Source organism: Zalophus californianus, chromosome 3 (genome assembly GCF_009762305.2).
Source record: "Zalophus californianus isolate mZalCal1 chromosome 3, mZalCal1.pri.v2, whole genome shotgun sequence".
NCBI lineage: Eukaryota > Metazoa > Chordata > Mammalia > Carnivora > Otariidae > Zalophus > Zalophus californianus.
The window spans coordinates 188160959-188173489 of NC_045597.1; the positions used below are offsets into that span (position 1 = coordinate 188160959).

At 51.5% G+C, this 12531-nt stretch overlaps 1 protein-coding gene across 5 annotated transcripts in view; it reads right to left on the reverse strand.

Moving 5' to 3' along the window:
• The window catches only part of NGEF (neuronal guanine nucleotide exchange factor), a 102967-nt gene that overhangs the window by 68531 nt on the left and 21905 nt on the right, over positions 1-12531 (reverse strand). For 3 of the 5 annotated variants that reach the window (XM_027591227.2, XM_027591225.2, XM_027591230.2), the window contains exon 2: positions 1576-1916. In XM_027591227.2, the coding sequence (XP_027447028.1) occupies positions 1576-1843 (268 nt within the window). In that variant the 5' untranslated portion in view covers positions 1844-1916. Of the gene's footprint in view, positions 1-1575; positions 1917-12531 lie in introns of those variants that run through there. The other 2 variants (XM_027591226.1, XM_027591231.1) reach the window with 2 other exon arrangements.

Sequence of the window (12531 nt, forward strand, 5' to 3'; positions counted from 1 at the left end):
AACCTCACCGGAAGGGTCTTGTTTTCTGCCTTTACCTTCCCTGTAAACTTTGAGGTATTGCTTGCAGGGGAATGACATCATTACAATATTGCGGGCTCAAGGGCAGAGACTCCAGCTTTCTTTGTGTGGGAGTGTGTTTCTAACTTTCCATTTCCTAAGATTTTCAAACATACACAAAAGTTGAGAGGGTCATATAATAAAAATATAATACATTCACCCAGCTTCCACCGTATAGCATTTCCATCGTATTTCTCTTGCTCTTAATTCGGTACTTGATGCATAATTTTGTTAGTGTTTGTAGATAGCAAACACCTGCAGATTGCAACCCCTCCCATCAAGCAGTGGGGTTGGGTTGTCCATCTGCTTCTATCTGGGCTGGTGTGTGAGCTGCTTGGACCAATAGAATGTGGTAGAAGTGGCTCTACAGGTCTGAGCCCAGGCCTCTTGAGAGTGGTTTCTGCTCTTGACCTCTGGGAACCCTGCTGCCTTGTGAACAAGCCCGAGCCAGCCTGCTGGAGGATGAGCAGTCACAGAGAACAGAGACCGGCAGTCTCAGCTGTGGCCCACCTTGGCCAACCTGCTCACTAGCCACCAAGCGAGTCCAGTGGGGCTTCCTTGACCTTGCAATCCCAGATGAGCCACCAGCGGACTGCAGAGGTCAGACAAAGTGGTCCAGACAGAGCAACCACCCAATCAACCCCCAGAATCACAAGATATAATAAATATTGTTGTTTTGTCTCTATATATTGAGGGTGGTTTACCATGTGGCAAAAGGCTCCCTGATACAGAGTTCAGTGAGTGTCTCAAATGATTCATGAAGTCCCTGGATCTGAAGCAGGGGGTTGCCACGTCCAGCACACGTAGGGTGGCAGACCGGTGGCATCAGCCGTACCCCAGGGGCCAAGAAACTAGCACCTACTCCACAGCCCCGGCATGCTGCCCACTCAGGCATGTGGGCAAGTCACAAAGAAAGGAATTTGCAACTCCGACCCAGAGTTGCACCCACCCCCCGCCCCCCGCCAATTGTAAAACTTTCTGAACCTTATTCTGCTCAAGAAATATACTTGGAGCAGATAAGATGTGCTAGGGACTCATTGAAAAGATTAGTGGATCCAGCTGCAAAGCTCTTCCCGAGATATTCCTCTCAGATATTTCCAGTGTGGCAGAAACACTGGCCATCACAGCAACCATGAGAGGGCAAAGATAGGACCTCGCGGCTCGGGAAACTCATGTTCCCAGACATCCCTAAACGTGGACAGCTCCGAGCCTCCCTGCTAGAAGGCGTGGATGCCTAGGGGTGTTTTGTTGAATCCTAGAACAGGATGTTTCTTTTAAATAGAAGCCAGTCTTCTTGTACAATTTGGGTCAACACTTTTCTCCTGAAGTACCCACATCATCATATTGCGGGAATTGAATCCTTTAGATAACAGCTTCAAAGTGTGTCATTTTGTTGGACCTGACCTTGATAATTTCCAAGGCCTTCTATTCTTCTCTCATTTAATTAGGGCCGTTCAGCCCTGATGACGCCACCTGGCTAGCAAGGGAACAGCGGTAGCAGCTGTCCCTGGTACTGACCTGCTGGGTCAGGGGTGTTCTGTTCAGGAGCATCCCTGGGTTTGCCTTTGCTTTTGCGTCTCACGGTGCGGTTGAAGATGGAGTTTCTCTGAATTGGGATGGAGCGGCGGGGTTCTCTGTCTTGCGTCTCTTGGTTGGCGTGGCGTGTTTTCTCATCTTCTGAGAGTAACTCAGGTCTCACCTTGCCCTGTACATCATCAGTCTCCCGTGACCCACTCACCAATTTCTTCCAGGGCTTTTCCAAACCTTCAGATCCCCTGGTCTCCATGGAAATTGGGCCAGTTGTTTCTCAGCAGAGCGACTGGAAATGGGTAACCTCTCCAGCTTCACCAGTTTGAGCGCTTTGGAATAGAAAGAGAACAATTTTCAGTGAGGGTCATCAGGCTAAATGTTCCATTCAGAGTGTGGTCTTCCACTCCCTTTCAGATTTGGTGGAATTTGGAAGAGTCTGCACATCTGGGCGACCGCATCTTTGTCAATGAAAATTACAGTTTAACCACTGCAATTTGGATGCATTCATGTATTATTTTATAATTGAAGTTTGTTTATTCTATTCATAGGATGTGCTTTGGGGAAAATGCTTTAAGTGCCTTGTATAACTAGCTTTCAAGTAAACATCTTCTGAGTCATTCAAGAGAAAGAGTAGCAAAAACAGTGAGGAGAACTTCATGAAACCAAAGTGAAGAAAGGGAAGATGTATGGACAGACACAAAAGTAAAGTCTGGGGGAGACTCAAAAGGACTATCAGCGAATGACGGTCACACAACAGTAAATTCAGAAGAGGGAAGACTTGAATCCTGTGGGGACAAACCTCTTGCCATCCACTGGTGGCTAGGTTGTAGTTGGTAGATAGTGGCCTGTCTGATAAGATGATGAATGGCAGCTGTGGGAACAAGCCCTCCCCCACCCCACAAGGTGGCGTAACAGAATGGTTACCTCCCTCTGGGGTGACCATGGTGGATATCATTTGGACCAGGGCACTCTTCACAGGAAAAGGGCTGTAATCGAATTATACCAGGACTATCCAGGCAAACCCCATTTTCTTCCCAACATGTGCCTTCCAGGGTACAGGCTCTTGGAGTGATGAGGGACATGGCGGATCCTTGAGTAGAATGTAAGCTGGGTAGGACAGCGTGCTAGACAGGAGAGCCATGCTAGGGTTCTCTGTGGCTTCCCATCCATCTGAGGGCTCAGAACCTGGGCTCCCATGGGCTCTATGTAAGGGACACATAAATTGTAGGCAGAGGCTGCGTTTATGCAGATACATCTTTCTTGATTACAGGTGTAGAACTTCTATCACGTTTTCAAAGAGTTTAAAGACTCAGGAAAGCTTTTCTTTTCTGCTTCTGTCTTCTGTAAAAAAAAAATGTAAAGAATGGGGGTCTGGACTTGAAGCACCCCTCCCCCTTTCCCACCACACCCCTCTGCTTATAGCAGGTGTCCTGGCGACCCCAGGCATCACCCTCAGGTCCTCATAGGTGAGTTCCCAACCCCCTCCTCTTCCCCTTACCCCCGGCCAAACATATTTCAGGGCAGTTGGTCAGGTGACCTTAGAATATTCAGGAAGGGTGACGTCCCTTGCTCTAGGCAGAGCATATCTTTGTTTATCTAAGGCAGGAATTAGGACTTTCTGGTCAGGGAGATTTGAGGACTAAAGACCGCTCTGGTTCCTGGAACCAGCTACCTAATGACACAGATGCAGAAAGTTTGTCCTGGGATGTTGCTTCCTTTCCTACCTGCCTGCATGTCTGCTGGTATTCCATTGATGACCCTGCCTATAAATAATCAGCCAAGCAGAAACAAGTGTTAAGGTGTTAGAGGTCAGGGAGCACTAAGACAAGGGCCTACCTTGGGGCAGCTTGGCCGGGCTTGTTGAGGACCTGGGGAGCTCCTTCAGCACCATGGCCGGCTGTGGGACCCCATCAAGCCCCTGGTAGTCCCAGCGTCTATGTCCTGGTCCACAAATGCTAGGGGGTGCCCTGTGAGATCTGTTGGAGAGACCCTGTCCTGCTGGCTAATGCTTTGCCTCAGAGAGTAAAGCTGTGATTTCAGGGGGCCAGAGACGACCATGTAGAGGCAAATAGGTCACACTTGGGGGGGCATCCCTCCCAGGAGTACCTGGCAGGGCAGAGTTTATCATAAATGTGGCAAGGAACCCACAGCTCACAGGCAAGAGGGGTGATTTCCATTCACATCAAGTTGAACCCTAGTCAGCAAGGGGATGAGAGCGAGAGAGAGTGAGAGGTTTCTATCCTGGCCAGATGGAGGGGGGGCCCTCTGCCCCGCGCTCTGGTTGGGAATGGGGAGAGAAGACCCAGGAGGGCCAAGGTCAAGGTCATCACAAATCTGTTCTCTGGGGCCTGGGGCATGGAGGGGGTAGATTGAGGCCACAGGCAAGGACAGACTTCATCTTTGGAGTTGAGAGCTGGCCAAAGGCGGGGCAGCTGCTGGGGGGCGGGGGCGGGCAGTGAATTTCCTATTCCTGACAGTGTCCAGGCAGAAGCTGTTGATTTTAGGATTCAGTGACTCTGGCCTACCCACCAACATCCCCTCGTCTTCTCTTTCACTTGCCTTTATGCCTCCTAAGAGTACCGAGGCTGTTCTCAGCTTGATCTCGGGGCAGAGGGCAAGTGGGCAGAGGTCCCGTGGCCGCAGGGTGGGGCAGCTAATGCAGGAGTTAATTGTATGTTGGGGCCATTCTGTGGAGGTCTCTGAACCGGGTCAGGGAGTCCCTGCGGCATCCTTGATGACCGTGGGTGAGGAGGCAGCAGGATCCCGGAAGCTCTGGGCGGGCTGGGCTGGGGGCCCGAGGCCAGAGGGCAGGTGTCATCCAGGTATCACCCAGGTGTGGCAAGTAGAGGCTGGGGCGGGGAAGATGTGCAAGAGAAATGACAGGATCAGTGACACATGGTGGTTTGAGGTGGAGCACGGAGGGGCCGTCCCCGTGGTGGGCCAGGGCGACAGGGCAGGCCAACGCCACTCACGGCGGGTCAGGGAGCCTGCTCAGGGTTGGAGCATGCTGATTTGAGGATGTGCAGTTGACAAACCTCCCAGGAGGAGTGTGTGCAGCTGGACATCCTTGACTGAAGCTGACTCTTCATCTCCCTGCTCTGACCAAGGGCATCTCCAAGGACTCCGTGTCATGGCCCTGAACACAGACGGGGTTTTGGCATTGAAGGTGATTATTACTATCATCACCATGTATTATTTTAGGTTGCTTTTTTTTTTTTAAACAGTTTTTTTAATATTTTATTTATTTATTCATGAGAGACAGAGGGAGAGAGAGAGGGAGAGAGGAAGAGAGAGAAGCAGAGGGAGAAGCAGGCTCCCAAGGAGCAGGGAGCCTGATGCGGGACTCGATCCCAGGACCCTGGGATCATGACCTGAGCCGAAGGCAGACGCTTAACCATCTGAGCCACCCAGGCACCCTTTAGGTTGCTTTTTAAAAAATTGAGGTATAATTCACATGCAGTGCAATTTGCTCTTGTTGGCATATGGTTCTGAGGTTTGACAAATGCAGTTGGCATAACCACCACCCTAATCGACATACAGCATATTCCAACACCCCAAAAGTTCCCTGTGCCCTGCTGCAGCCAGCCCCTCCCACACTGTCTGGTGACCACCAATCTGTATACGTTCCTCGTTTGCCTTTTCCTGGCTGTCCTGCAGATGGAACGATGCAGGCTTCGGCATCTGGCTCCCTTTGGTTGGTGGGATCCACTTGAGATTCAGCCTGGTTGGGTCAGTGCTGATCGCCAGCGTTGATTGGGCATTGTTGTGAGCTCATGGAAGCCTGCATGATGTATGGTGAAGGGTATTCGGCCGGGAGGCAGGGGACTTGGGTTTGAATATCCATTTTCTGCCACCTGTAATCACCTACTCACACTGGGCAAGTACGGGCCTCAGTGTCTCATGTAGAAAACATGGCGGTAGGCGGGTGTTCGTGGGGCACCTAGCTAACTCTCAAAATCTGAGATCTAGGGCAGCCCAGGGACCTGTCAGAAGGAAGCTCAGGGCATGACAAGAGCCCTGAGGTTGCTCTCAAACCATCCCTATCATTTTCTTTAAATGACGGGCCTCTGAAACCCTGAGAAAATATATTCCATCTTTAAGACAGCGTGCACACACACACACACACACACACACACACACAATTTGTGAAACTCTCTGAAAAACAACTCTAATTCCACCTCAGTTATTGCCTATTTCAGGCACCTGTGCTCTACATCTGAAATATTTTTGTAATCACTTCAGTTCTTCTACATCCATTAACTGTTGGAGATCCCGGGAGCCCTCCTCCCATCGCCTCATGTTTTTCTCAAACTCCTCGGTAGCTTAAAGCCCACGTCTGTCTGTCGCTGGTGTGCTCTCCACGCCTGGCCCCTGTGGGCATGGCATACACGTTTCTGTTCCACATCTGCCCCCAGCTCCTCCTCCGAAAGCTCCCGAAGGGCAGGACTGGGTCTCTCTTGTTCGGTGCTGTCTCTGCTGCTGGGCACACAATGGCACTCTGTAGACATTGGCCGTTTGCAACAATGTACGAAGAGATGAATGATCTCCCTGAAGTCCGTGTGAAAATCACCACTATTTTCTAGATAAAGAAGCTGCAAGTCAGAGAGCTCTGTCAGCTTGCCTGGGATCACACAGCTGGTAGATGGTTTGGTGAGGATCACACCCCATCTGTCGGATTTGTTTGTTGGGGGAAACCTGAAATCCATGTGATGTGGTTAAAAGATGCCATTGTTGATTGGTTGAAGACTGGCAAGGATGAATCAGAGGCAGGATCCAGTGGTGGGGGGGCGGTTCTAGGCTGTTCTCTGTGCTAGCTCTGTGGGTGACTGTTAAACCTCCCAGCATTGGGCTGAGGGCCAGGGGGCGTCCCTGCATGAGTCAGTGGCCTGGGAGGTCAGGGCACATGGGAGAGGGTGGTGGGGAGGGGAGGGGAAAGCTGACTGCAAGCGCAGCTGTGGTGGCCCAAGCCAGCTGCTGGGGGCCTGGGCACGGGGAGGTGCTTCCCCTAGACCAGGGCTTTTCAGATGTGCACGCGAGGAGTCACCTGGGGCTCTTGTTAAGACACAGATGCTGACTCAAGACATCCAGGTCACGTGAGGCCCGAGATGCCAACCCTATGAGTCTGTGGACCAGCCTTGAGCCAGATCCTTAGGGAGCAGAACCACAGCATCTTCGGCAGCTGTGGGAGCAGGGGCCACAGGGAGCTCAGCCCCATGCTGCCCCTTGCTTTGGCCAGGTTGGGTCATGTCTGCTGCTGGTCCGAGACAGAGTCTTGATGGAGAGCAGAGCTGTAGCAGGCAGGAGGAGGGGATGTCAGGAGACAGGCCGGTGGGGGGGTTGAAGCAAGTGCTGTAGGGAAGAATCTTCCACAGGGTCTGAGGGCATGTAGTAAATCTAGATGAGCCGTCTGGGCACCTGCTCTGAAGCAGACCCCTGGGGGCTCCGGGGACAGTCTGTAAGACCAGGCCTGGCCTTCACATGGCTAATAGGACCACAGGAGGAAGCAAGTACTACAAAGCAGAGAGGCAAATGGTGAACAGGGAGGTCAGTGGAGGGTATTTGCAGGGAAGGGTTGGGGTGAGCAGCAGATCATGGGGAGCCCTGGGTGGGAGAGCTTTACTCCCTGGTCAGTCAGAACATCCCAGAGGGCAGTTCAAGGTCACTGCCTGGCGCTGGGAGCAGAGCATGGGTTATCCAGCAGAAGGCCCTGGCGACTCCAGGCAGGAACACTTGGGGGGGATTCTTAAGAGGACCACACCGAAGACTCCACCTTGTCTTCAGGGAGGAGCCCAGTACGCTGGTGACCGGGGGGTGTGTTAGCTGTCCAGACAGAGGGCAGGAGGATGTGGCCCCAAGGGAACAATGTAGGTGCCTTAGCTGTGACCTAACAACAGGAACGGCTGTCACCAGGGGCAGGTGGGGCCTCTGTGAGAGGATGGGGCCCCGAGGAGGGAGGCAGGGCTGGCCTGTCCCAGGTCACCTGTGTTATGTCAGCTGTCATTCCTGGATCCTCGAACCGGTCCCTTAGACTCCCAGATACATGGCGATGTTTGCCTTGATCAATAAACATGCCCCAAGCCCCCGCCCTTCGCTCCCCAGCAAAGTGGGAAAGCTGGAGAGGAAAGTTTTAGGTAGTAGAGGGAAAACGATGAAATTTCTGGTTTGGCAGAAAAGCCCCAGCAAGGGAAGGACCTTGTAAAGCTGCCTGGGAAGATGCTCTACAGTCGGCATGGTCTGCGAACACGTGCTTCTTGGAGAAAATGTAGAAAAAGCAGATGACCACACGGAAGACAGCTGCGGCCCTGCCCTGAACATTTTGGTGTTCTCAGCGGGAGCAGAGGACAAAGGAGAGGAAAGGAATGGAATAGCCAAACAGGAGAGAAGGGTCCTAGGAAGTTTTAAAGTGGAAATTCAGATATTGGAGAGTGAGTGGTATGAAGGGCAGGATTAGAGAGGTGGCAGGAGAAGGAGAATTCAGGGCAAGACATGGGCACCAGCTGGCTCTGCACACAGGGTGAAGCCCCAGTGCATCATGGCCACATGGGGAAGCGCTAGCTCCAGGAGGTGGCATGGACGGGGGGTTCCCTGGGGAAGGAAGGGGGCTGTGGTCCTCGTGGAACCCAGACCATGGCTGAATAGGAAATATAACTGTATAAAAGTAACTGAGGGGGAGGGGGGTTTAAGCAACTGAGGGGGGAGGGGGATAGAAGTAACTGAAGGGGAGGGGGACAGAAGTAACTGAGGGGGGAGGGGGTAGAAGTTACTGAGGGGGGAGGGGGTAGAAGTAACTAAAGGGGAGGGGGATAGAAGTAACTGAAGGGGGAGGGGGTAGAAGTAACTGAGGGGGGAGGGGGTAGAAGTAACTAAAGGGGAGGGGGATAGAAGTAACTGAAGGGGGAGGGGGTAGAAGTAACTGAGGGGGGAGGGGGTAGAAGTAACTAAAGGGGAGGGGGATAGAAGTAACTGAAGGGGGAGGGGGTAGAAGTAACTGAGGGGGAAGGGGACAGAAGTAACTGAGCAGGGGAGGGATAGAAGTAGCTGAGGGGGAGGGGGATAGAAGTAACTTAAGGGGAGGGGGTAGAAGTAACTGAGGGGGGAGGGGGTAGAAGTAACTGAGGGGGGAGGGCGTAGAAGTAACTGAGGGGGGAGGGGATAGAAGTAACTGAAGGGGAAGGGGGTGGAAGTAACTAAAAGGGAGGGGGATAGAAGTAACTGAAGGGGGGAGGGGGTAGAAGTAACTGAGGGGGAGGGGGATAGAAGTAACTGAAGGGGGAGGGGGTGGAAGTAACTGAGGGGGGAGGGGGTAGAAGTAACTGAGGGGGGAGGGGACAGAAGTAACTGAGCGGGGGAGGGATAGAAGTAACTGAGGGGGAGGGGGATAGAAGTAACTGAAGGGGAGAGGGATAGAAGTAACTGAGGGGGAGGGGGTAGAAGTAACTAAAGGGGAGGGGGAGAGAAGTAACTGAAGGGGGAGGGGACAGAAGTGACTGAGGGGGGAGGGGGTAGAAGTAACTGAAGGAGAGGGATAGAAGTAACTGAGGGGGGAGGGGGTAGAAGTAACTGAAGGGGAGAGGGATAGAAGTAACTGAGGGGGGAGGGGGTAGAAGTAACTGAGGGGGGAGGGGGTAGAAGTAACTGAAGGGGAGAGGGATAGAAGTAACTGAGGGGGGAGGGGGTAGAAGTAACTAAAGGGGAGGGGGAGAGAAGTAACTGAAGGGGGAGGGGACAGAAGTGACTGAGGGGGGAGGGGGTAGAAGTAACTGAAGGGGAGAGGGATAGAAGTAACTGAGGGGGAAGGGGGTAGAAGTAACTGAAGGGGAGAGGGATAGAAGTAACTGAGGGGGGAGGGGGTAGAAGTAACTGAGGGGGGAGGGGGTAGAAGTAACTGAGGGGGGAGGGGGTAGAAGTAACTGAAGGGGAGAGGGATAGAAGTAACTGAGGGGGAAGGGGGTAGAAGTAACTAAAGGGGAGGGGGAGAGAAGTAACTGAAGGGGGAGGGGACAGAAGTGACTGAGGGGGGAGGGGGTAGAAGTAACTGAAGGGGAGAGGGATAGAAGTAACTGAGGGGGAAGGGGGTAGAAGTAACTAAAGGGGAGGGGGAGAGAAGTAACTGAAGGGGGAGGGGACAGAAGTAACTGAGGGGGGAGGGGGTAGGAGTAACTGAAGGGGAGAGGGATAGAAGTAACTGAGGGGGAAGGGGGTAGAAGTAACTAAAGGGGAGGGGGAGAGAAGTAACTGAAGGGGGAGGGGACAGAAGTAACTGAGGGGGGAGGGGGTAGAAGTAACTGAAGGGGAGAGGGATAGAAGTAACTGAGGGGGAAGGGGGTAGAAGTAACTAAAGGGGAGGGGGAGAGAAGTAACTGAAGGGGGAGGGGACAGAAGTGACTGAGGGGGGAGGGGGTAGAAGTAACTAAAAGGGAGGGGGAGAGAAGTAACTGAAGGGGGAGGGGGTAGAAGTAACTGAGGGAGGAGGGGGATAGAAGTAACTGAGGGGGAACCAAAACAGTCTGGTACTGGCACAAAAACAGACACATAGATCAATGAAACAGAGTAGACAGCCCAGAAATAAACCCATGCTTATATGGTAAATTAATCTTCGACAAAGGAGACAAGAACATACAATGGGGAAAAGACCATCTCTTCAACAAATGGTGCTGGGAAAACTGGACAGCTCCATGCAAAAGGATGAAGCTGGACCACTTCCTTTCACCACACACAAAAATAAACTCAAAATGAATTAAGGACCTAAATATGAGACCTGAAACCATAAAACTCCTAGAAAAAAACATAAGCAGTAATTTCTTTGACATTGGCCATATAAACATTTTTCTAGATTTGTCTCCTGAGGCAAGGGAAATAAAAGCAAAAATAAACTATTGGGACTACACCAAAATAAAAAGCTTTTGCATAGCAAAGTAAAATGTCAACATTTTACTGAATGAAAGAAGATATTTGCAAGTGATATACCCGAAAAAGGGTTAGTATCCAAAATATTTAAAGAACTTATAAACAACTCAACACCAAAAAAACCAAATAATCTGATTAACATGGGCAGAAGACGAACAGACATTTCTCCAAAGAAGACATCCCAATGGCCAACAGACACATGAAAAGATGCTCAACATTGCTTATCATCAGGGAAATACAAATCAAAACCACAATGTGATATCACCTCACACCTCTCAGAATGGCGAGAAACAAGTCTTGGTGAGGACATGGAGGAAAAGGCACCTTCATGCACCGTTGGTGAGAATGCACACTGGTGCAGCCTCTATGGAGAACAGAATGGAGGTTCCTTAAAAAATTAAAAATAGAACTACCCTATGATCCAGTAATTCCATGACTGGGTATTTACCCAAAGAAAATGAAAGCACTGCTTTGAAAAGATGTAAGCACTTCTGTGTCTAATGCAGCATGATTTACAAGAGCCAAGATATGGAAGCAGCTCAGGTGTGTAAGCTCTGTGACCCCCAGCAAGCCCCCGCCCCTCTAGCAAGCGGGCATAGGGCTGGGGGGTCTCGGGAACCTTCTCAACCCTCCCCACCCACTCTCCCTGACTTTCACGTCCTGATTCCTTGCTGCCTGCTTACACTGACCACCTACTATGTGCAGAAATGGGGAGGCCCTCCAAATGATTCACTGATGGGGAGGGGCCAGAAAGCACTGAGGGGGATGGGGCCGGGGGAAGGGTGCTTGACTCCTGTTGCTCTCTCTGAGAGGAAAGCCAGCGAACAGGGCCCTGAGGATGACAGGAGGCAGAACTTCCAAACTGGACTTGCTGGCTTGTTTTGTCAGGTGGGCGAAAAGTAAAGATGAACCCTGGTTTTCCTTTAGGGCTGTTGTACTGATACAGTGGAAAAGGAAGCAGGAATGTGAGGGAGAAGTTGGGCCTGAGGTTGGGGGGGGGGACATTTGGCAGGAGGCTGGATTTGAACACAGTCTGATGCAGCAGGGTCTGACCCACCCGAACTCGGAAGGTTAGCTCCTGGTTACAGCAACAGCTCACTGAGCATCAGCTGGCCAATAAGTTTCTAATCCAAGCAGCATCTCTTCAGAGACCAGAACATGGCGAGACAAGGAACATTCTCTAGGGCACGTAACTGCTGAGTGCCAGCCAGGCCCTGAGTCCTCTGGAGCTACCATGAGAGGTACAGCCTGGTGGCCAGGGACACTCATGCAGAAGACAGGGACGGGGGTAAACAGTGACAAAACTCACGCACAAGACAGAATCGACTGTGGTAGATCCAGTGTGAACAGCACCCCTTTCCTGATGAGGCAACAGAAATTAGTGAAATTCATTTTAAACCTGGGAACTAGACAGTGACATAGAGGGGTTGAGCATGTTTCTTTTTCACAGGAAGGTGTTCAAATGCCAGCAAGTGTGGGATACATCTATCTATGTACCTGTCATCCATCTGTCTATCCATCTATGTATCTGTCCACCTGTCCTCTATCCACCTGCATAATCTGCAACATGAAGAAAGCCCATAAAAGAAGAAGAAAGCCAGGGCACCTGGGTGGCTCAGATGGTTAAGTGTCTGCCTTCGGCTCAGGTCATGATCCCAGGGTCCTGGGATCGAGTCCCGCGTCGGGCTCCCTGCTCCTTGGGAGCCTGCTTCTCCCTCTGCCTCTCTCTCTCTCTCTCTCTCTCTGTCTCTCATGAATAAATAAATTTAAAAAAAAAGTTAAAAAAAAAAAAAGAAGAAGAAAGCCAGAGTCCAAAAGGACTAACTAGACATTCCTATTGGGGAAAAAAAAAAAATCCCACAAACAAACAGCTCAGGACAAGTATCAGGCAGAAGCAGGACCATGAGTGGAGCCCCGACGGCAGAGACCGCAGCATGACTGAGCTTTGGCGGTGGAGGTGATGGGGGATGGAGGAGGTCGTCTGTAAGGACCCCAGATGAAGGAGGCTGCGGGTGACGGCAGGCACCAGGGAAGGTG